At 38.7% G+C, this 26613-nt stretch overlaps 1 protein-coding gene across 1 annotated transcript in view; it reads right to left on the bottom strand.

The window, feature by feature from the left end:
• Positions 1 to 26613, bottom strand: part of PPM1L (protein phosphatase, Mg2+/Mn2+ dependent 1L) — a 327274-nt gene that overhangs the window by 91515 nt on the left and 209146 nt on the right. Inside the window, exon 2 of the mRNA XM_052639182.1 lies at positions 4227 to 4401. Coding sequence (XP_052495142.1) covers positions 4227 to 4401 — 175 coding nt within the window. The remainder of the gene's footprint in view (positions 1 to 4226; positions 4402 to 26613) is intronic.

Raw genomic sequence — 26613 nt, forward strand, 5'->3', positions numbered from 1 at the left:
TTATACCACAAAAATCTTTATTCCTATAACAGTCTGACTTAAAAATAAACCAACCAGATGAAAATCTAAAGTGGTTTCTATTCATACAATTCCTATTTTTACATACAGAATATAATTAACATTATTGAACCTTTTCTCTGTGAATGAAGGTCACTGTTATGCAGATCAATGATGTCAGCTCTATAATGCAGGGTCTGTGAATGCTGATTTGAATTAGAGTGTAGTGCCATATGATGACTACTTTTTATGGATTTACTCTTTGCTCTTATTCCTTGCTGCTCCGAGGCTCTGCTCTAAGCATCATCTCCTTCCCTGCCTTCTAATTCTAAATTCATGTTTTTGAAAGTCTGTTCCCTAGAGTAATATGAAATGCAGACAAATGTTTATATTCATTGCAGCATTATTCATAATACCAAAACCAAAAAAAACCATAATCATCCAATATAAGAAATGCTTAGTGAGTAGCAATTTCAAAGAATAGAACATTATGCAGCCATTAAAATTACCTTCACATGAAGAGGTTTTAATAACATGAACAGCCACTTTCACTGTTCCTTTTCTCCACATCCCCTCAGCTTAACTTTAACAGATTATGGATATTATAGAGTGTACATTTTCCAAATGGTCAGATATTTTTCGCTAGAAGCCATAAATCTATGCTTTAACATAAACATAAAACATAAAACATAAATCTATGTTTTAGCTAGATTTGATTATGCAAGATCTCTGTTTTCTACATCTCAGATTCCTCTCTGCCCTTTCTATGCTTGTCCCTCTTTCTTACAACTGTCAAGCATATTGCTATGCATTCCACAAATGCCAACTGAGTGAATGACAACCTGCATGAATATGGTGACAGCCCAGCTTGATTAGTAGTTAGGAGGCTGGAATTCCAGCTCTATAATTAACTGTGTTACTTTAGACAAGTCTCAGTTTTCTCATTATAGAATGGTAATGGGCAATCCTAAAATTTATATGGATGCATAAGACTCAGAATTACCAAAGTAATCTTTAAGGGTTGGGTCGGGTTGGGGGGAGCAGGAGGCATAACCCTCCCAGACTTCAGACAATACTACAAAGCTACAGTAATCAAAACTGCGTGATATTGGCACCAAAACAGACATATGGATCAATGTAACAGAAGAGAAAGCCCAAATATCAACCCACACACTTATGGACAATTAATCTTTGACAAATGAGGCAGGAATATACAATGCAGAAAGGACAGTCTCTTCAAGTGGTGTTGGGAGGGTGGGACAGTCACATGTAAATCAATGCAATGAGGTTAGAACACATCCTATCACCATACACAAAAATAAATTTTAAATGGCTTAATGAAATATAAGACATGACAGCATAAAACTCTTTGAGGAGAACACAGGCAAAACATTCTCTGACATAAATTGTACCAATGTTTTCTTTGGTCAGTGTTCCAAGGCAATAGAAATAAAAGCAAAACTAAACAAATGGAACCTAATCAAGCTTATAAACTTTTGCACAGTAAAGGAAACTATAAACAAAACAAAAAGACAACCTATGGACTGGGAGAAAATATTTGCAAATGATGTGACCAGTAAGGGCTTAATTTCTAAAAGAGATAAACCGTTCACATAATTCAATAACAAAAAAACCTAAGCAACTAAATTGAAAACTGAGCAGAAGACCTAAACAGACATTTCTCCAAAGAAGACATAAAGATAGTCAATAGACAGTTGAAAAGATGCTAATGCTGGAGAAGATGTGGCAAAAAGGGAATCCTTTTATACTGTTGTTGGGAAGGTAAATTGGCACAGCCACTGTGGAAAAGTGTGGAGGTTCCTCAAAAAAAAAAAAAGAACAGAGATGCCATATGATCCAGCAATCCACTCCTGGGCATATACCTACCCAAACAAAACTATAATTTGAAAATACATATGCACCTCAATATTCATAGCAGCGCCATTTACAATGGCCAAGACATGGAAACAACCTAAATGTCTACTGTCAGATGAATGGATAAAGATGTGGTATACACACACACACACACACACACACACACACACACACACACACACACACACACACACACACACTGGAATGTTACTCAGCCATAAAAAAACAAAACAATGCCATTTTAGCAACATTAATGGATCTAGAGATTATCATACTAAATGAAGTAAGTCAGAAAAAGACAAATAGCATACGATATCACATATATGTGGAATCTAAAATATGACACAAATGAACCTATTTATGAAACAGAAACAGACTCACAGACTTGGAGAACAGACTTGTGGTTGCCAAGGGGGAGGGAGAAGGGGTTGAATGAACTGAGAGTTTGGAAATAGTTGATGCAAACTAGTATATATAGAGATAGATAAACAAGGTCCTACTATGTAGCACAGGGTACTATAATCAATTTCCTGTGATAAACCATAATGGAAATGAATATGAAAAAGAATATACATATATACATATAACACAATCACTTTGCTGTACAGCAGAAATTAATACAATATTTAAATCATCTATACTTCAAATAAAATTTAAAAAATGGTTATGGGGACAGGAAGCAGATGGACTATTTGAGTTCTATAATCTCTGAGAATCTTGAAACTTTAAAAATTATTCTGACAGGGCTGGTTACATAGCCTTACGTTACTCCAATAGGGTGAGAGAGGAGATGACTGACCATTCCAAAGAGAAGAACGTTAAAAACAAGACAAATACAGAGGCTAGATAACTCAAAGCCCAACAGGCAGAAGAGAATCACCGTGTCTTTCACACAATCAATAAAGCAAAGAAGAATCATAGAGAGAGTAGTGATGTCCTGGGCAAGCCTAGACACGTGGATCTACCCTGTGAATATAACCAGGTTAGAAGTTTGAATGAAAATGTGGACAGCTTAATCACCACAAAAGGTGCATCGGTGGTTAGGCATGTGCAGAAAAAAAAAAATTTTTTTTAAGGTTTGCTCTTCTGTTTGCTATTTAAGCTTGAAATCAAATGTTAAGAATGTCAGCACTGACACTGTTTAGATCATGTGAAAGAAAGTAAGATGATAATAACAATTCCTTTGTAGAAATAAAAACAGAAGATGCTGGTATTAAAAAGGGCATTAATACTACTAGTGTTTGACCAGAGAAGGCAATGGCACCCCACTCCAGTACTCTTGCCTGGAAAATCCCATGGACAGAGGAGCCTGGTGGGCTGCAGTCCATGTGGTCGCTGAGAGTCAGACACGACTGAGCGACTTCACTTTCACTTTTCACTTTCATGCATTGGAGAAGGAAATGGCAACCCACTCCAGTCTTCTTGCCTGGAGAATCCCAGGGACCGGGGAGCCTGGTGGGCTGCCGTCTATGGGGTCGCACAGAGTTGGACACGACTGAAGTGACTTAGCAGCAGCAGCAGTGACTGACCATTAGAAACCTATTTTCCCATACTTCTTAATCCATTTTGTGGGAGGGTGGGATGCAGAGGTGGTATGATCATTTTAATCAAGATATTTCTCCCGAATAAGTTTAGTTTTATTCAAGATTTTAGTAATTCCAAGTAATATGGCACTGGTTTCATTACAATTAGGTTTTAGCTGACAGACCATGTAATAGATAGAATGGTATCACAAGGAAGGTCAATCCAGGCCTTCACTAATAAGTTCCTTCATTAAACAGCTCTTTTGGATAACATGAATTTACAGAACGCAGTAAACTAAAGTGTCCAGTGTGGTGTTAGGGGCTAGGATTCATCTGAGGAGCTAAAGGAAAAGAAAGTCAAGTTCAACTTGAAACTTCAGGGCAAAAAATGATACCTCTTCAGAAAAGAAAATTTCTGAAATTAAAAAATAATACTTGAAGCAACTAACAGTTCTTGGATTATTGGATGTAAAAGTTTTCAGCTCACATCTAGAATTGAAGAGACACTTTAAAAGATTAAATCAGTAGAAGCACATTGCTGATAAAAGGCCAGAAAAATTCCATTTAAAAAAGAGCAAAAAATTTTAACGGGATTTGATATTTCAGAGCCATTTTTAGAAATCTCTTGATTAAAGTCTTTGATACTAAAACTTCAGAAATAAAACTTACTGCTAATCCATGTTATATAACTTTGAGTCCAGTCTATCCTTCTTCTTCTATCAAAGAAAAGGACTTAAATGTAACCAAAATCTAAAAAAAAATTTCTTTAGGAAGAAAACATTGTATGTGTGCATGCATGTGTGTGTGTGTATGTATTAAAGACAAACATACCTGCTTCATCATAGGATACAGTCAATTTTTCTAGCATTTCTCGGTCAATTGATAGAATCTGCTGTTCAAGGATGGTCTGGTAAGACAATACACTATTTTCTTTGTCTTTCTCGTAGTCTTGAAGATGCTGCTTAAGGGCCTCTGGGAGTCGAGATTTTACATATTCAGCTGCTGTCTGCAGATAAAACAAATAGAGAGCCCCATTAGTATTTCTCATCTTAGGTTTTTCACTTCCCTTAGGTGCTGTAGTGAGAACTCAAGAGTACTGTGGAACCAGTTCTTTACACAAACACGTCCTTGTCACTGCTGTTGTCATTTTAAGACTCCACTGTCGGACATGACTGAGCGACTTCACTTTCACTTTTCACTTTCATGCATTGGAGAAGGAAATGGCAACCCACTCCAGTGTTCTTGCCTGGAGAATCCCAGGGACGGCGGAGCCTGGTGGGCTGCCATCTATGGGGTCACATAGAGTCGGACACAACTGAAGTGACTTAGCAGCAGCAGTACCAAGTTAAGGTGCCAAATACACAAAATCACAGATTTTTAAGAGTTTTCCATCAGGTTTAAAGGTATAAAAGATGCGGACTGGCATTTAAGGAGTGAGACCTCAGGGTTTCAACTATTCCACTGAACCTGGAAGGCCCAGTGATAGTAATTCTACTGGAGATAATCTGACTCACCCTTGTCTAGAATTCAGAAGCTAGTAACTCATCTGAGCAGGAAGCCCTACCATGCTGTGGCATCCACATCTCTGCTTTGTTTTCTTGTTCTCTGCTCATTAATGCTTAGGCAGGAACTCTTGTAAAGCAAATAAAAAGGAAAGCCCTCTGCTAGGGTTAATAATTGAATAATAGGATAAACAGAAAATGAAGAGATCTAAAACAATGATGCCTCCGTCTGAACAAAGAACTATTTACCACTAAAATATCTTGGCCTTTATATATAAAATATATTTTCTATTATATATAAATAATATATATATATTATTCTGAATTTTTTTTTCTGCTTCTGGACTATCTGCATAATAAACTCTCAACTAGTGACACCCAAAATTGCACACAATGACTTTCAACCAAGTAAGTGAGCTTCCCTTAAAAGGTAGGAAGGAAGACATCTGAAAAAGACCTTCCCAAAGATTCTGATACATTCTTCTGCTGGACTGAGGCCATAGCACACTTTTCTCCCTTCCAGCTAAGAATCACAGTTAAAGTTAAGTAGAATTTCAAGGGAGAAATTAAGTAACAGAGCAGTATGTATGACTCAGAAGAACTGAGTTCTTAAATTCTTAAAACACATCTCTTGAGAATGCCAAGAGTTTTGGCATCTTCTTACAGTGCAGTCCTACATCATATGTAGAGGGTCTAAAGTTGATAAAATAAATGAAGGCATATATATATATATATATATATATATATATATATATATATTATTTACAATTATATTCACAATTACTAGAAAACTAAAATAAAAGAAATTGTTAAACAGTATTGCCTCTGGGGTATGGGCCCAGAATAAGGTGAAGACACATTTATGTATTTTTTTTTAATTCCCATAGTTAAAACCATTACCTTTAAAATATAATTTTTTGGGGTAACTTTTGTAGTTTTCCTTCTAAAGGCCAGCACAATTTAGGATAAAAAAAAAAAACTTGCCAGAAGAACAACAACTGACTCTCAGGAAAAACCCACTGGGAAATGGTAGGAGAAGCTTTATTTCAGTCTTCAGAGCAGCCAAATATAGCACACAACCCTTCATTTCCAGATTTATATTTAGATCCTCTAAGTTGGTTGCTGATGAAATTACAACTTTAAAATATTACCAAACACCACTCATTTTCTCTGCCAGCCAGCTAGCTAGTGCAGAACAAATACAATTATCCCATAAAATGTAAACGGACTCAGCACATTAGTACAACATATTTAATTCTAAAGTTTAATAACAATTTTCTCCCAACAATGGAAAATGAAGAAACACACTGCAGAATAACTATTTCAAAATTCACACTACCTTGCTATTCAGTGTAACACGTGTCTTTGATTTTTTCCCTTGGAAATACATATGAGGTACAGGAAATAATTCCATAATGCACACTGAAAAAGTATTGGTGTACTCAGTTTTACTGAAAGCAAACCACACATTTTCTTCCCATTGTGTCCACTGATATACTCTTCTGATTAAAATTGAAATGTAGGTCTTAGAATGGAGCCAATATTTTTTACTAAAGTGGAGTTAAATTTTGTCATTTCATTTCTAAAGCAGTATTATTTCATGGACAATCAGCCCTCTATATCTACAGGTTCCAAATCTGTGGATTCAATCAGCTGCAGGTGGAAAACATATGGAAAGAAACCTGCCCCACCAGTCTGGGTGAGTGCCCTCGGCCAGGAAGGACCAGGGCCCCTCCAACGTGGCCCACAAACTTGCCAGCCCGACTAGGCACCCTTGGCGGGCACTAGCATAGCCCCACAGTGGCTCTCACCCTAGGGGTCATACCAGAACATTTGCAACAGTGGCAACCAAGCCTTACAGCCAGCCCCAGCACCAGCACGGCCACAGCAAGAGGACCGTTGTCTTACACCATATACAATAATGAACTCAAAATGGATTACAGACTTTAAGGCCTGAGACCATAAAACCCCTAGGAGAAAACACAAGTCAGTATGGTCTCTGACACTGATCTTAGCGATATTTTTTTGGCTCTGTCTCCTCAGACTAGGGAAACAAAAGCACAAGTAAACAAATGTAAAACTACATCAAACTAGAAAGCTTTTGCACAGCAAAGGAAACTATCAACAAAACAAAAAGACAACCTACTGAACAGGAGAAGATATTTGTAAATGGTGGATCTGATAAGGGGTTATTATCCAAATTACATAAAGAAGTCATACAATTCAATTTTTTTTAAATCCATTTTAAAAATGGGCAGAGAACCTGAATGGACATGTCTCCAAAGAAGACATACAAATGGCTGGCTAACAGACATATGAAAAGATGCTCAAAGTCACTAATCATCATGAAAATGCAAATCAAAATCACAACGAGCTATCACCTCACACCTGTCAGAATGGCTGTCGTCAAAAAGACAACAAATAACAACTGTTGGTGAGAATATGGAGAAAAGGGAGCACTTGAGCACTACTGGCTGAAGTGTAAGTTGGTGTACCCACTATGGAAAACAACATGAAGGGTCCTTTAAAATTAAAAATAGAAGCACTAGGCTTCCTGATGGTTCAGTGGTTAAGAGTCCACCTTGCAATGCAGGGGACATGGGTTCCATCCCTGGTCCATGAAGATCCCATATGCTGCACGGCAATTAAGTCTGTGCGCTGCAACTACTGAAGCCTGAGTGCCTAGAGTCCATGCTCCACAACCAGCGGAGCCACTGCAATGTGAAGCCTGTGCACAACTAGAGAGCAGCCCCATCTCGCTGCAATTAGAGAAAGACTTGTACACGACAGTGGACACCCAGCGCAACCAAAGATAAATCAATAAATTAATTAAAATATATTATCAAAAAACTACCAAATAATCTAGAAATTCCACTTCTGAGGATTTAACCAAGGGGAGAAAAAACGCACTAACTCAAAAATAGCCCTATGTTCAGTGTAGTACTACTTACTATAGCCCAGATATGGAAGCAACCTAAAAAGGTCTGTTGGATCACGGACAAATTCCACACAACCATAGAGACAGTTCCAGCAGCCTATCTTGTGTATTTGTGGGTGTGTTAGTCACCCAGCTGTGTCTGACTCTTTGCAACCCCATCCACTGTAGCCTGCCAAGCTCCTCTGTCCATGGGATCAAACCTAGGTAGGTCATCTGCATTGCAGGCAGATTCTTTACCATCTGAGCCACCAGGGAAGCATGGCCAAGATATGGAAGTAAACCAGAAGTTCACTGATAGAAGACAGGATGAAAGAAGATGTGGTATATATGTGCAAAGGAATATAACTCAGTCGTGAAAAAGAACAAAACTTTGCCAATTGCAGCAAAATGGCATCATGCTAAGTGAAATAAATTAGGCAGAGAAAGACGAATACTATGTGATCTCATTTACATGTGGAATCTAAAAAACAAATGAACAAACCAAAGAAGAGAAAAACAAACTCATGGATATAGAGAGGTGGAAGGGACAGAGTGGGAGGTTAGGTGAAATAGGTAAAGGGGATTAAGAGGTGCAAACTTCAAGTTATAAAACAAATAAATCACGGAGATGTACTACACAGCATAAGGAATATATAGGCATTCCTTACTTTACTGTGCTGTTATTTGTTGCCTTTTTTTTTTTTTTTTTTAACAAATTGAAGGTTTGTGGCAGCCCTGCATTGTAAGATAGTGGTCAGCAATTTTTAGAAATACAGTATTTTTAAATTACTTTGCCAACAAAGGTCCATGTAGTCAAAGCTATAGTTTTTCCAGTAGTCATGTATCAGTGTGAGAGTTGGACCATAAAGAAGGCTGAGCACGGAAGAACTGATGCTTTTGAACTGTGGTGTTGGAGAAGACTCTTGAGAGTCCCTTGGACTACAAGGTGATCAAACCAGTCAGCCCTAAAGGAAATCAATACTGAATATTCATCTGAAGGACTGATGTTAAAGCTGAAGCTCCAATACTTTGGCCACCTGATGCAAAAAGCCAACTCATTAGAAAAGACCCTGATGCTGGGAAAGATTGAAAGCAGGAGGAGAAGGGGATGACAGAAGAGATGGTTGGACGGCATCACCGACTCAATCAATGGACGTGAGTTTGAGCAAGCTCCAGGAGATGGTGGAGGACAGGGAAGCCTGGGTGCTGCAGTCCATGGGGTCACAAAGAGTCAGACACGACTGAGCAGTTGAACAACAACATCTTTTTAATAAAGGGTATGTACATTGTGCTTTTTTAGACATAATGCTACTTAATAGACTGTAATAACTTATATATGCACTCAGAAACCAAAAAAAATTGTATGGTTCACTTTATTGCAATATTAGCTTTATTTCAGTGGTCTGGAACCAAACCTGCAATATCTCAGAGCATGACTGTAGTGGATAACACTGTAATAATTTTGTGTGGTGACAGATGGTTACTGGACTTACTGTGGGGATCATTTTGTAATACATTTAATTGCCAAATGACTATGTTGGACACCTGAAATGAACATAATGTTGTGTGTTAACTATACTTCAATTTTTAAAAGTTAAAAAAAACTTCAGAAAATTCCATAAAGCAAAATTTGAATCTGCCATGCCAGGAACTGTTTACATAGGATTTACACTGTATCTAACAACTATTTACATAGCATTTACATTGTATTAGGTATTATAAGTGATCTACAGATGATTTAAAACACATGCATAAGTTATAGGTAAATACTACACCTTTTTATATGCAGCTTGAGTGACTTGGATTTTGGCATCTAAGAGGGTCCTGGAACTAATCCTCTGTGGACACTCCGGGACTACTACAGAGAGTTCTTTCCACTGGGAAAGATTTTTAAGAAGAACAGAAAGAAATAACTCAAGCAAAATATTAGCTTCTTTCAACATATTTCAAGAAATCACCTTTATACTGAGTTGATTCTCTAAGTGTATTCAAATGTCAGTTAAAACCTTGCATTCTAGCAAAAACCTATGCTAAAAAGTAGGCTGGCTGTCATAAAAATACCACACGATCTCACATGTGAAAAATAAAAACACAAAACCAAACTCACAGATACAGAGAACAGATTGGTGGTTGCCAGAGGTGAGCAAAATGGGTGAAAGTAGTCAAAAGATACCAAACCTCCACTTATAAAATAAGTCCTGGTGACTACAGTTAATAATGCTGTATTGCATTGTTGAAAGTTGATAAGAAAACAGATTTTAAACGTTTTCATCAAAAGAAAAATATGCATAATGACATGTGATTAACTAGACCCTACTGTGGTGATCGTTTCACAATATACATAAATACTGAATCATTATGTTGTACACATGAAACTAATAAGTCAATTATATTTCAATAAAAAACAGGTGTTCATATTATTAACTGAGACTGTAATTATTTGCACAATAGTACAAAGAGCAGCTTAAATTTTAAACTTTCACCAGAGTTCTAAAAGTGAAGTGAAAAACAAAATTAAAAAATAGGATTACTTATCTATTCTTTCATCATTGGTAAGTGCTACTAGAAATTTAAGTCCTAAACTGAATATTCTCATAAACTAACTATTGCAGAAATAGTACTTTGTTACAATCTTGAGTCTTGCATTTGTGTGGTACTTTATGCTTTTCTCAGCAATTTAGGTTGCTAACATTCTGTGTCTTCACAATAACTTTGAGTGAAAGTAGGCAGAATATGGGCTTCCCTGGTAGCTTAGCTGGTAAAGAATCCACCTGTAATGCAGGAGACCCCAGTTTGATTCCTAGGGTGGGAAGTTTCCCTGGGGAAGGGACAGGCTACCCGCTCCAGTATTCTGGGGCTTCCCTGATGGCTCAGAGAGTAGAAACCGCCTGCAATGTGGGAGACCTGGGTTTGACCCCTGGGTTGTTGGGAAGATCCCATGAAGGAGGGCATGGCAACTCACTCCAGTATTCTTGCCTGGAGAATCCCCATGGACGGGCTACAGTCCATGCGGTTGCCAAGAGTCAGACAAGACTGAGTGACTAAGCACAGCACACAGGTAGATTCTGGATTTGGCCAATTCTTCACATCCTTCAAAGTAGGCTCAAATGTTATAAATTCTGTTAGTGAACCCATCTAATAGCAGCCTTTCAAGTATTTATAGAGGTACAGGTATTTTAGCTCCCCAGTCTGGCTGACATTAAGACTGTATCTCACACATCCTTGTATTCCCCTAGCACCAAGTTCAGTGCTCTCTACCACAGAAGCTTAATACCTTTACCATATCAAAGAATCAGGGACTTTGAGATCGCTTTCAGAGAAAACTTCCAGAAAATTCATCATTCTTTGTTTGCAATCAGAACTTTCTTTCACGACTCAAGAAAGGTGTGGTCTTCTACTGGCAAACAGAACTACACTTAGTCTTTAATTATTATTGGAGCCATTATTTTCGGAAGTAAACAACTTAACTCCACAACATCATCCACATGCCAACATGGTCAGTTATGTACTTCATATACCAAGCCGCATATGAAGCTCTATTTAACAACGTCCTCTCCATAGCTGTTTGATCTTCTCCATTCTTGCCTTTATTTCTTCATTTGGGAATGAACTCAGTTCTGCTAAGGGCTCTCTGAGCAGTCACGTAGAGTGCCTCAGGATAGTGTTCCTGAGTGAAGGGTTGCCTTGCAGGGTGTTAATGCAGCCTGGACATTCAGGTTTTGCTTATCTGAACTGCTGAGTAGGTTCCCAAACATACCCCAGGAGGTGGCAGAGAAACCTCAGGGCACAAAGTGGATGATACAGGTTCACGGGTTCTTGCGGTTATAACTGGGAAGATGCTGGAATAAAAAGATGGGCTAAAAGTTTTGAGGCCATGCACAAAATGTGCCCAAAACCCCTTCTTATGGAATTTGCATATATTTTTATTACCCATGCCAACTTCATTCTGGAAGACAGTAAAAGGCTGGAGTAAACCCTGTAAAAAGACTCAATGAATGAAAAAGATAAAAGAAGCAGAACAATTAAGGATCTAAATTCTGGAAACCTACTAGGTAGAATGCTCATATTGGTCATTATGCAAAAACACTACTAACTCTAATAGTTGTATGTTCTTTAAGAAATAATCAATGTCTATGAAATCACTTTGCAGGGGATGGAAAGGAGTGTACAAAAAAAAAAAAAAACTAGTGTATTTTAAAAGTTGCTAAATGCTTCACAGTTCATCTTAAAAAGAAAACCTGTCAGCCAGCCAATTCTAATTAACTGAGTGTCTGTTGAGTGAGGCACATTAGATTCGACACTGCTGGGAGAACAAACCTCTGCCACAAACCTGCAGTTTTAACATGTAAACAACACACAGGTGAAACACTAGAAAAACATGTTTTCTAGAAACACTAGAAAAACCAATACAAAAATAGATGTGAATCTTGAGATAAATTACCATTTGTTTAACATATGAGCTATGGTAAGTGCTGAGCTATGGTAAGTGCTCCTTTAGGGAGAGAAATTAAAGAGGGCACAAGAAGAAGAATCAGGAAATCATGCTGATGGAGGATCAGTTTAAGGATCAGTTTCAAGGTTAAAAACTCTTGTTAGAGAAAAGAAAAACAATCTATAATGTGGTGAATGTGACTTCATGGGGAAAAATTTAAAAGAAGCTGATGAAACTAGGGGTATGAGACAGCTGGCAGGTGAAGAAGTTTTAACCCACTGTTAAACCACGGAGTTTTGATTTGTAGAAGTTAGTAAGAAGAAACAGCCGAAACATCAAAAAGAATGAATAAATTATCAAATCTTGTTTGAGGAAGAATGTGCTTGAAATTGAGTTTAGAATGCATTGAAACAGAAAAACGATTAAAGCAAGGAGACAAAAAGCCTGAAGTAAAAGAAGACTGGCCTTCTACACTGTGATTGGAATATAAATCAGACAATTTTTGGGAAAGCAAATGAAAAAGTGGAACCAAAACTTTAAAGTAGTTTACACTTTTAACTTAGAAATTGTCCTTCCAAGAATTTAAGAAAAAGTTAAAGATAATCATAAAGAGTTGTATAGCAAACATGTTTATCAAAGTATTATTCAAGGTAATGAAAGTTTGTCTAGAAATTGGTTGATTACATTATGGGATAGCTGAGAAATGGAATACAATGCAGCTATTATTAAAAATCATGTTATGAAAAAATACTAATAATGTGAGAAAATGTTCGTAATGAAAAACAGATTACAAAGCAGTTTGCTTACTACACATATGAGGGGAAAATGGCTGACTTACATTAACATGTATCATTAGTTATATCAGACTAAAGAGTTTGGTTGATATTTCTCTATGCAATTTTCTTCATTTTCCAAATTTTCTAAAATAAAAAACAGAAAAATGATTATTTTCTGTGTGCCAAGCACTGTGCTGAATGCTTCACACGTTTGCTTATTTCATCCTTAGATGAGGAAACAGACTCAGAGAGGTTAAATTTATCCTTGGTATACAGTGAGTGGTGGACTGGAGCAGGAATCAACAAACACTTTTGAACCAGGAAAGAAAAAAAAATCATATTTTACAAAGAAGACAATGCCTATTGTGGTCCCATTCTTTGCAGGGTAAAGCAGCCCCAGGCTAGGCAAAAGCCTTTGAGAAGAGAATGAGAGCACAGAAGCAAAGCTTGGTGACTCATTGAAAAGAAAAACCCATAAAATGGTCTCAATGTTGCAAAACTGGAAGCTAAAGATGATGGAGATGCTATAGAACATAATGGGAAAACAGAGTAAAGTGAACATTAAATTTACTTTGAACATTTAACTGTAAGCCTGAAAACAGTCCACCTCTGTATTTTACAGAATATCTACTACTCCCTAAAAAAGAAAAACCTCCAGGAGGAAAAGTATTAGACTTATTTTAGAAAACTCCAAAGAAAAATATCAGACTGATGATTTTGGTTACCAGTTTCAGAGAGGCAAAAGCTATTTTCGAGAAGATATTAAGTGATATTGAATTAAATTCTAATACAGCCTCCATTAGAGAAAGATCATGAGTAAATTAGAACTGTGTTCAAATCACTTTTACAATTTTTCTCTAGGAATCTGCAAAAAACAAGTTACTATTCATTTTAATTTTAATAGATATAAAATAAAAATAGGCCTCTGATGTCCGTAACTATGGAAATATGCCTTACAATTTTTATTTAATATTGCATATTTCATAGATGTGGGAAGCTTCTTGCCACCTTATTTTAAATCAAATGTTCTAATTTATGACCAAGTCTAAGACCCTATCGGAGAAGGCAATGGCAACACACTCCAGTACTCTTGCCTGGAAAATCCCATGGATGGAGGAGCCTGGAAGGCTGCAGTCCATGGCGTCACTGAGTCAGACACGACTGAGTGACTTCACTTTCACTTTTCACTTTCATGCATTGGAGAAGGAAATGGCAATCCACTTCAGTGTTCTTGCCTGGAGAATCCCAAGGATGGTGGAGCCTGGTGGGCTGCCGTCTATGGGGTCGCACAGAGTCCGACACGACTGAAGCGACTTAGCAGCAGCAGCAGCAGCAGCAGCAGCAGCTAAGACCCTATATACAAAATCCAATTTTACATTTAAAAAATTAGGTATGATATTTAAAGGAAATGTAGTGTTCAAACTCAATTTTCACTTAGAAGATATTTTCAAAGCCAAGGAATGGATTTTATCATTAAGTGTGTAATGAGTTGTGTTGTAAATGAGGATCCTGATGTAAAGACCCAATTTTAAGCAACTTTGAAAAACCAACAGATGAGATTCTAAGATTGCAAAACCTGGAAACTCATCTTAAGAAGAAATAGCCACTTTTGCTTCAAGGATGGTCCAACTGTGCTTTGCCAAGATAAAAAAATTAAAAAGAAGTTCTGGAATTTTACTATCTTTCAAATTATCTGATTTTATAAATTACCCTTCCCCTTTCATTTTATTTAATGTATGTATGTACACACACACACACACACACACACACACACACACACTGTAATTTGGCAGAGACACATCCTCAAGCTCCACTGAAATGAATGGACAAATAATTGATGGCGGTGCCTTTCAGTTTATATGCCTGCCTTGGAACATACCCTGCTACTGTTTCTGATAGTGTCAATCATGGATGGACACAGGCTTTTAAGACTGGATCAAAAGGAGGCTAAAGCAAAGGGGCTGACCCTTGGACCCATGCTAAGGGTAAAGTGCACACTAATCCCCCATACAATAAGGTGCTATCTCTGGCTCTGAGCACATCTGAGCAGTTGACCCTCTGGGGAGAGGAAGGCTTTGACACTGAGGATGACACACAAGTGAGGTATCAACACACAAGTGGGGGATCGATTCTATAAATGCTGAGTAGAAAAGAGCTAAATTTTAGAACAGTAACTCAGGGATGATGGCTACGTATTCAGCAGATAAAGGAGATGCTTCAAAATTCATGCCACAGGAAGACAGAGAGAGAAGGGAGTAATATTTTTATTTGCAGACAAGGTTGCCCTGCCCTTGAAGGGAGATGAACGTACATGTGCTGAGTTGGCAGCAGCCAGCACAGACCACAGGTGAATTTACTTAGGTCCACCTTGACAGCCATCTTTCTTGGGGGAACATATCATTAACTCTTGACAACAGCTCTTTGGCTGCAGGCAGTTCAAAACAACGTCAGAGAGAGTGTCCTTGCCCACCAGAAGAGGACAGAAGGCAAGGGAGTTGTTTCTGTCTCTCACCTGCCAAGAGCATCATTTCTTGCCATTTTTAGTCTTTGCCACTTCTAACCTGGAGGGGTTATTTAAATAAGAAAAGTATCTTTCACAGGACCATCTTGCATTTCTGAATTAATAATTATGCCTCAAGGAGGCAAATTTGATTCCTTCTAGACACACATCATCAGGAAAAAGTCTCAGGTTTAAACCTGAAAGGTTACCCTATGCTTGTTATGGAGATTTGTAATTGTCCTGGGAAACCACAGCTGTGGACCTGCAAATGTTAGTCAGGTGGCAAAACGACCACAGAGGGTAACTTAGTATGTTAGGGACATGGAGTCATATAATCTAACCTACTTAATATGGAAATTGAATTTTTCATTGATTTTAAATATTAAAATGATGACAGCTAAGTTACATGTTTTTCAGGACAATTCCTCTGGGGTTCCTCGAGTGACAAATCTTTGATAAATAACTATCAGTCATATGACTCATATGTATTCTGAGGCATAGTCATGTGGTAGCGCCAAGCATACCACAGTGTGAAAATATAACGCAAACTCCATCTCCTGAAGGACTGCTTCCCTGATGACAGACGGATGTTTTCATATAGGATGTTTTTAAATATATATATGTATATACATATATATGTATGTGTATATATATATACACACACACACATATATAAATCACAATAAGGTATCAAATACTGTTTAGCCTTGTGGTCCATTTTCCTAAGCTTATAATCTTGGTCAAATCTACATTCACACTCTAAGGGGTTAAAAATATATCTCTTTACAATCTAAAGAAAAGTGGAGGTTATTTCACCACCGCTGCTGCTGCTGCTGCTGCTAAGTCGCTTCAGTCGTGTCCGACTCTGTGCGACCCCATAGACAGGGGCCCACTGTCTCTGGGATTCTCCAGGCAAGAACACTGGAGTGGGTTGCCATTTCCTTCTCCAGTGCATGAAAGTGGAAAGTGAAAGTGAAGTCGCTCAGTCGTGCCCGACTCTTAGCGACCCCATGGACTGCAGCCCACCAGGCTCCTCCGTCCTGGGATTTTCCAGGCAAGAGTGCCGGAGTGGGGTGCCACTGCCTTCTCCGATGGTTAATACACTGGATCTCAGTTACCATGCATGTTCGAGAGTCAGGGGAAAGATCATCCTGTACTAGTCCCGTGGCTACACTAGTTCCTTCTTTTTATTTCCTTAAAGCACACGCACAGTCAAGTTCTCCTGAGATATGGCAACAGGAAAACAGCCAGCCAGTAGAGTCTTTTGTTTTTAATAAATCTGTTAAGAAAACAGGCAGAACCCAGTCAGAGTGGTCTGTGTAACAGGTGAGTTCCTATCTCTTCAGCAGTTATAAAAAGACATCATAAATTGTTTCATACTCTATATACTTGAGATCTATAGAAGAAAAATGTTTACAGACAGGAAAATGTTTCCTATTCAAAGGAAATTATGGTTAATTACTGATAAAATTCCCTTTCATTTCAGAATGTTGGGGCTACAAAGCCTGAGGAAAATTTAACTTCTGTGAGCACTATTCAAGTGTATTCTAGAAAGTTCCATGCATAATGCTAACCAAAAAATGCCCTTGGTGATTCAGGAAGCCAATGGGACCAACCGTTACAAATGAATTATAAAACCCTCATGAACAATTCATCAAAAACAACTCTGCAGCTATGACAATACAGCAGTGCCTCAGGGAGGCAGCCGAAGCACAGTGAGACAAAATGCTCCCTGGCTGGCAACAGGGCCAGAGGACCCCTCTTGGAACTCATCTGACTCCTGCCCATGGCTTCCTATCAGGCTCTTTTGGGAGCACCTCCAGAGAGCTAGTGAGGCCACAGCGGCAGGGAAGCTGAAGGCTGATGCCAGTCAGTGGACGTCCCCAGTCTGACATGCTTGGAGGAAGTGTCTTCAAAAGCACCATGAGACTTAGGCTCCTTGTATGTGCAGTGGGGGATTGGATAAGGGTCCATCTTTCTGTCCAGCAGTCTGGTCTTCTGTAATGTGATTTAAGGATCCCAAAAAGGACCTCTGCCCCCAAATCATGTTCTCTTTTGGCTTTGAACCCTGAAATTCTATCATTACAACTTTCAATCTCTGGTTTACATCAGTTCTTCTCCTTCCCAAAAGGCAAATATTTTAAAGAAAATTAATAGAGTAAGAAATGTTCAGTCTTAGTGTGGACACGGTTAGATTTTTACACACAGGAAGGGGAACGAGAGGGCTTTCCAGGTGATGCTAGTAGTAAAGAACCTGCCTGCCAATGAAGATAGACGTAAGAGATGTGGGCTCGATCCCTTGGTGGGGAAGATCCCTGGAAAAGGAAATGGCAAGCCACTCCAGTATTCTTGCCTGGAGAATCCCATGGACAGAGGAGCCTGGCGGGCTACGTTCCACAGGGTTGCAAAGAATCAGACACGACTGAAATGACAGCATGCACACACGCATGAAGGAGAATGAAAAGCAGAAAAGCACCCAGGGAAATTCCTGGAAATAAGAGGTAAAACTGTCACGTGAAGGTCAGGAAAGGCAAATGTTGTCTACTCTGAAATTTAACCATGTATGGAGGGAAACACAAAAATCTGTACTGTTTGAAGGTTTAATTTACTCTTCACCATCACTGCTCCACCTGCAAGACCAACTATTTTAAGGTTAACCTGAGAAGAAAAACAAAATTTGTTGCAATTCACATGCTGATCAATAAAGAATGCATTCAGTGACATCTACAGCACATTATTTAAAAATTTTCTTGTTCAGATCGGAGGCATTGCTAATGCAGCACAAGTATCTTCTAGAACAAAAGCCACTGCTCCCTCAGCAGGGCTGCCACAGCACTGTCCTGCATCAGACCTCTCCTACAGTTCTCAGTCACTTCACAGTGTCTCCATCTAGCTATCTGTTTGCCTCCTCACTAGTTTGTGAGCAACTAGCAGGGAGGACCAAAGTCTTTCACATACAAAGATTTCCCCAACATCTAACCCAGTGCAGGGATGCCAGAAGAAAATGATGGGGAAGGGGTGCTTTAAAACTAGCCTTAGAAGCTTATGATTGATAATTCTGTATAACCACAAACATGAAAAAAAGGACCAGGTTCCCTGTGTTTCCATCACTCTGACATTTGTCATAGGCTAGCAATGTTGTACTGTTTTATATTTCTTAAGCACCAAATCCTGTTTAATTCCACAGAAACAGGACAGCTGCTTTGGGCAGAGCCAAAGCTTGTTGTATCTCAAACCAAGAAATTGTTTCCTGTTATTTTTGTATAATTTTGAACCTAAATGAAAATCTGATGAGCGCCATGGATCCTCTTCCTAAACACGTGCACACACCCACACATACACACACACGGACACTCTAGAAATGGCAACCCACTCTAGTACTCTTGCCTGGAGAATCCCATGGACTAGAGGAGCCTGGTAAGCTACAGTCCATGGGGTCGCAAAGAGTCAGACACAACTGAGCGACTTTACTTTACTTACTATGAGAGGGGCACTAGGTATGGGGCTGTAGTTTTTCTACAAAATGATGTGGTTAGACTTGATCAGTATTTCTCAAGGGTGGTACACCAACCAACTCCTTCTGAAGCACCTGGGAGAGGGAAGGGGGTGTCTTAAAAATGCATTATATGGCTCCTGCTTCATATTCAGTAAGTCAAGGTATTTCATAAGGCACCCTAGAATCTGCTTTTTAAACTTGTGCTACATTTCAGCAAGCTTACTGAGGAGTGAAACCCACAACATCTACCCCTGAGAGTTGTGATTTTTTAACACCTAGTCACATGTATTTTCACAAATTTAGACAGCACATTCTGATGAACATCCAGAGTTGTACCAGATTCTCCACAATAAGAGCCCTCTGCATCCCCAGGACTCAGTTTGGCAAGTAAGTATTTTTAATTCTTGTAATAACCTTGACAGTGTGCAGTGACATTCCCATACTGCCTGTCTACCCTCAGTGCCACGGGCTTTTCTTTTTCCTCCATCGAACTACAAATCTGCTCAGCCTCTGAAAGGCTAGCCCTCCCTAAAGCAAGCTAAGTGACCTTGAGTCCTTCTGATAAGCAGCAGCACCTGGAACCCTTTTCCAACAGCTTGTGGGCAATCAAGCAGATCTCAGCAAGCTGTGTGAAACAGGCCACAGAATGACCTGTGGCAAAGCACCTTGAAAACACCATGATTTCCTCTTGACCGAGCCCAGGCATGATCAGAACACTGAGCTGACCTCTGCTGGGGACGGTTAGTAGAATTGAGAAGCCTGGGAAACAGCAGCAAAATGCGGCAGAAAAGAAAGAAAATCACCATTTCCAGCACTGTTGCAGAACTTTGCATACAGAGTTTGAAAGGTATCTTATTTTAACAAGAGGAAAATGGGATACCTAATTGCATGGAAAAGCTATAATTTCAGCAGTGAATGCACCTGCTTGTGTAAATATAAAATGACATTTTAAAATCTGAATGAGCAAATAGCTGAGAGAAAAATGTACCCCTTCCCAAGTCCTGCTTCAGTTCCACATGATGACAGCCGGATGGGCAGGCAAGCTGTAGTGGGGTAGAACTTAACCTTTCAATGACTACACCAGGGTCCACTGTGTGCCAGGCACTGTGCCAGCTGCTAGGAATAAATGGTGGGTGCACATCAACAGGCCTCTGCCCTTAGGAAGCTTATCATCTAGTGGAGAGATAAGAATTAACCAAATAATCACTTACGTGTAGAAGCAGAAGTACTCTAAGGAAAGGAACAAGGTTCTTTGAGAGGATCTAACAAAAGAATGGAAACAGCCTGGAAAGACGTTTCCTGAGAGTGAAACAGTGGAGATCTAAGAAATGATGAGGAAGGTCACAAGCTAAGGAGGGTCGCAGGATGAAGGAAGGAAGGAAGAGGTCAATACAGGTGGGACACACAGTCTATTTCATTGATAGGAATTTGCCAAAATGTGGATAAATGAGGGCCACAGGTGAATGAAAGTTGAATTTATAGGACACAGGCCTTCAAGATGGATGTGTGCTCTGAGATGTTAAGACAACCAGTCACTGGGTCTGTTGAACATGAAGGAGGGCTCAGTATTCACTATACCTGCCCAAACAAAGCCAGCAAAATCTTTCTGTTGTTGTGGGGGTGCTATTAGTTTCTGAATTTCTTTTCATTAAAATGGCTTTTATAAAGAATCTGAGTTAAAACATCACTAATTATTATAGAAATGCAAATCAAAACTACAATGAGGTACTACTTCACACTGATTGGAACGACCATCATCAAAAAAATCTACAAACAACAAATGCTGGAGACGGTGTGGAGAAAAGGGAACCCTCCTAGATTGTTGGTGGGAATGTAAACTGGTTAGCCACTATGGAGAACAGTATGGGGATTCCTTAAAAAAAACAACAAAAAAGAATAATTCAACTACCATATGACCCAGCAATCCCACTCCTGTGTGTATATCTGGAGAAAACCATAATTTGAAGGGATGCATGCCCACCAAAATTCACTGCAGTATTGTTTACAATAGCCAGGACATGGAAGCAACCTAGACGTCCATCAACAGAGGAATGGATAAAGATGTGGTATATATATGCAATGAAATATTGTGCTGCCATGTGGGTGCTCAGTAATATTCGACTCTTTGTGAACCCACTGACTGTAGCCCACCAGGCTCTTCTGTGCACAGAATTTGCCAGGCAAGAACACTGGAGTGGGTTGCTCTTTCCTTCTCCAGGGGATCTTCCCAACCTGGGGACTGAACCGGGGTCTCCCATGTTGCAGGCAGATTCTTTATCTTCTGAGTCACCAGGGAAGCCTAGTGAGCAACTAGCATGGTTTTATTTTCTCTTCCTCACCTCATCCTCACACTGCCACTTCTCCTTGTTTAATTCAGGCCACTGGTAGAGCCCTCAGCTCTCCTTCCATGTTACCCTCAAGCACTGAACTTATACCAAGTTTTGACCTTTACACCAAGTTTTGGCTTCCCTGGAGGCTCAGAGGTTAAAGCGTCTGCTTGCAATGCGGAAGACCTGGGTTCGATCCCTGGGTCAGGAAGATCCCCTGGAGAAGGAAATGGCACCCCACTCCAGTATTCGTGCCTGGAGAATCCCATGGATGGAGGAGCCTGGTGGGCTATAGTCCATGGGGTCGCAAAGAGTCGGACACGACTGAGCGACTTCACTTCACTTCACTTTGACCTTCTTACAAAAATATTCAGAGTTATAACATATCTAGGTGTCTTATACAAGTGATTTCTTTCAAAAGTCAGCCAAAATAGCATCAATTGATAAGTATAACTTTATTGGAATCATTTGTCCCAAGTTGTAAAATTTTTGCCCCCAAATTCAGAGGAATAAAACTAAAATGAGCTTTTCTCTTTTAAGAAATGTACGTCTCAGTAGGGTAAGAAGGAAGCCAGATGGCCTTTCCACTCCAACCTCCACTTTCATTATTCTTCTGTGTTGATGCATGATCCTATTCCATACATAAAGCTCCCCACAAACAGGAGAGTAGGAAAGAAGACTCAAATGCATAGTGTGGCCTAGTATTTCCCACACAGAGAGACTCAGAGAGATAAAATCTGAGTAATTAAGAGAGTGTTCCCATCTTTAGTGTTTCCACCTACCAAGGAGAAGAGGCTGAAAAAATCGTAAGTAATGTAATTCGCCTTTCTAAGTGGATTGGGCTAACTCTTTAGTAGGCATATATTAACAGCTACCATTTATTGAGTACTTATTGTGTGCCAGGTACTATATTTGGTCCTTTATATAAATTACTTTATTTAATTCTCACAACAACCCTGAAAGGTAGGTATACTTATAGGTTTTTTACAAATGGGCCCCTGCATATTTCCTACAGTCCTTTGCTCTTCAACAAAGTCTACAGTGTCATAAATATTTTGTGTAGGTAAATTTTAAGAAATTGAGACTAAGAAGAAAAGATAGTAAAGTTGAAATGAAGCCCAGGGATAAAGTTGAGACACAAAATATATGCCTTAAGATTCCTTTGATTTGTTAGTGATGAATTAAAATCTGAGTCCCCAGCACCCAAAGCAAAGAAATAAAGGCTACCATCTTCACAGGTCACAGGAATATAATATAGGAAGAATCCAAATAATGCCTATGGGAGACAATATTAATCAATTAAAGAACTATTTGCCGTTGTGCCCAGACATACCCTGAGAATTCATCTCAATACAGTGCTCCAGGCAGCAACCAATAAACCAAAGTTAGCACAGGAGATATAATGTGTTCATGAGCCTTGGTCTAAATCAAGGGTCGCAAACTATAGTAAAAAAAACCTATTTTGTGAATAAAGTTTTATTGCAACATGGTCCCACTCAATTGTTCACATATTGTCTATGGCTGCTTCTGAACTTCAATGGAAGCATTGAGCTATTAAGATGGAGTTTGTGCAACAAAGCCTAAAATATTTACTGTATGACTCCTTATAGAAAAAGTTTACTGAACCCTGATATAGATGCATTATCAAACTAAAGCAAAATTAGCAGGTGTGTGTGTGTATACAACTGACATTGTTTAACTTACATTTATTATTTCCCCTCAAGTATTGAACAATGTGTTGGGTTTCAGGCGTATGAAAATAAGTTGTACAGAGTTGTTACCATGAAAGAGTTCACAACCTAATTACAGAAATGATTAAACAGATAATCACAAGACAATTTGATTGGGTTCTAAGATATAAGCACATACGATTTGCTGTGTGAACCCAACAAAGTGATTTAAAATTCTAATATCCCAGAGAGATTTCTTAAGCATTCTAACGCTTTCCACTTGACCATACAACCTAAAAGTCAGAAAGTCTTAGAACTTACAGTCCTGCAGCAATCCGCAAAGGAAATAAGTGGATAAAAATGTAACCAGACAATATAAAGAGTGGGTGCTTCAACTTGAAAAATGAAAATGTCCCCAGGCATTCATTCTAAAAACAACAGGCAACTGGTGATGCTCCGTAAAAAACTAACTTAAACAACCTTGGATTCTCAAAACTGTCATTTGTTGGGAACCACATAATCATGAGAAAATGAACAAGGTTCCAAAGAGACATGTAAAGTTTAAATTAGGATTCATAGTAGATTGGCAGAGACATAATAAATTCATAATTATAGTAAACCACAGCTGCTTCAACCTTAGAAAATAATGAATTGCTTAGTGAGGGCTGTTAAATGGCAAGCAAAAACCATCTGCTATGGAGCAGTCAGTGTCTTATCTTTAGGTCTTGTAGCCAGACAGTCCATATCCAATAGAGACCCACCTCAAGATTTAGCATTGCAACAAGCAACTTCCAAATGTCATAAATCAGTATGGAAATTGTCAGACAAGAAGAAAACATAAACTTTGCCATTCACAATACTCAATTATTAATTGCCTTTTATTCCCCAAGGTAGTACCTGTGATTCTTCTTCAAAACATATTGATCTGAATGCCCTAGGATAAAGAAGTCATTAAATAAGTCAACATGACTTATGACACCCACTCAATAAACCAAGCTTCATTTTTCAACACAAATCATATGTCCACATTCAGGCAATTCAATACTGAAGGTGAATAGAGTGTTAGAAGACAGGTGGCTTGCCATTTCTACTTTGAGTAGCTATTTATAACTTGAGCTGGGAGCTCTGAAATCTTTCCTTCAAGAGATGCATGAAATAAAATTTTACATATAATACATTTTAACATAATACTTTAATGGTATCCTTTATAAGAACTGGATAAATTCTCAGGGCCCGTTTTAGGGGTTCTTCAGTTAAAGAGAAAATTAAATTTGGATATATATACATATGTATGTATGTGTGTGTGTCCTATGTAATTTTTCAAATGAAAGTTGTATAAATGATAGCTCGATTCTGTAATACCTCATTTAACAAGTGCCATCAGGGAATGAACAGTTCCACATAAGTGAATGTCCCATTTAACTCAACTTCACAGTCTAAATGATGAAAAGTTATTTTAACCTCTTTTCATGGTAATGTTTCTAAACTGAAACACATACTTCTGCAATTTTTCAAAGAGTAGGCATGGAAGAAAATCCAGTGGGGTTTTTTGGGGTTTTTTTGGATGATTTAAGGTCATTTTTTGGAATATGAAATGGGGGTTGAAATGTGCACACCTCCTGCATATGAAACGGCTCCCACACCAAATCTCCCTGATACTGTAAGAGGCTCTGGCTTCTCTTTCCATAAGCAGATAACCCTACTTCTAAGCAGCTACTTTATGAACAACTGTCTACCCTAAAGACCTGGAAAATGTTTAACCTTCTTAATGGAAAGAGGTAGGTGAAGGGGTTTTGTGGTTTCTCCCTAGTCCTTTGTTAACCTCCTGGTTCATTATAGCGCTTCAGACAGCTGAAATGCAAAAAATAAGGTCTATCTATCAGATAAGTGCAATATAAGAAGCCAGAAATATGAAGACTGAATGACTATTTATTTTTTATTAGAAGTTATAAAGAACTTCCCTTTAGATTCACATGCTCCAAGAAAACCCATCAAAAGGCATGAACTGTTATCTTTAAAATCTATCATGTTTATAATGCACATGGATGGTCAACCAAAGTAAGGAATTCCTGTGAAAATCTAAATGGGGCTAGTATGATTTGTCTTATGAAAAGTTATATAGCTTTACATTCTAACCTAAATATTCATTAATTGAGCCCAAACTGAAACTACACATTTAATCTCTGGTTCTTTAGCATTGTGTACAATATCAGGCATTAGTTAGGCACTCAGTAAATGCTTGGTGAATGAATGAATCTAAATCTGGTGTCACAAACATTTTTAAAATTCAATATCCAAATTTTAGATAATCAGTTTACTTTAAATTACTTAAATTACAACAGTTATTCTTCTCCATTTTATAACAAAAAATTCATAAGCAATTTCAGATGTTTGAGCTATATACACTGGATGGACCATTTGCTCTAGAATCTGTACCACTATTCTTTTTATGAGCTAAAGCAATTAGAAAAGCAATTAGAGTCTGGAAAGTTCCTAAAGCCATAGTTTAAATATTTTTATAAATAAGCATTATAAAACTTGAAAGTTTTATTCTATCACATACTGGAACAGATAAACAACATTTAGTTCCATACATCTTATTTGCCCAAATAATGTTTTAAAACATTACTTGTGATGGATCAACTTCTTAAAATATTAAGAAACCAAATGTACGAGAATGAAAGGACAATACCAAGGAGTTCTTGGTTCTTTCACTCTGCTTCTGGAAACCAACATGAAACAGTAGAAAATCCCATATTAATGAACAACAATCACCTTAACTTCCATATGGTTTTGGTTAAGCATGAGCCTTTTAGGCTCATGCGGTTTTGGTTAGCCTTAGGCTCATATGGTTCTAGGCTCATATGCTGCTAAGTCACTTCAGTCATGTCCGACTGTGTGCAACCCCATAGATGGCAGCCCACCAGGCTCCGCTGTCCCTGGGATTCTCCAGGCAAGAACACTGGAGTGGGTTGCCATTTCCTTCTCCAATGCATGAAAGTGAAAAGTAAAAGTGAAGTCGCTCAGTCGTGTCTGACCCTCAGCGACCCCATGGACTGCAGCCTTCCAGGCTCCTCCATCCATGGGATTTTCCAGGCAAGAGTACTGGAGTGGGGTACCACTGCCTTCTCCTTAGGCTCATATAGTTTTTGCTTAAGCATGAGCCTTAGGCTTATATGGCTTTGGTTATGTATGAGCCATCAGCGTCTTGGACCTGATGCTGCAAAAGATTGAAGGCAGGAGGAGAAGGGGACAGCAGAGGATGAGACAGTTGGATGGCATCACCGATTCGATGGACATGAGTTTGAGCAAGTTCCAGGAGTTAGTGATGGGAAGCCTGGCATGCTGCAGTCCATGGGGTGGAAGACTGAGCAACAGAACTGACTGAAGCATGAGCTTGTAGTTACCCTTTTGTCCACCAGATGGCATTCACAAATCAAGAGACATACCTAAATAAAATGATACTCAAGAGAAAAACAAAAAACGTAGTAAAGGATGGCTGTCCTCTTCTTGACTAGATGAGCAGTTGCTACAATTCAGTTATGATAAGCAGATGCCTGTCTGTACTGGACTGCAAAGCAAGCCTAGTAATTCATTC

This window comes from Budorcas taxicolor, chromosome 1 (genome assembly GCF_023091745.1).
Source record: "Budorcas taxicolor isolate Tak-1 chromosome 1, Takin1.1, whole genome shotgun sequence".
Taxonomy (NCBI): domain Eukaryota; kingdom Metazoa; phylum Chordata; class Mammalia; order Artiodactyla; family Bovidae; genus Budorcas; species Budorcas taxicolor.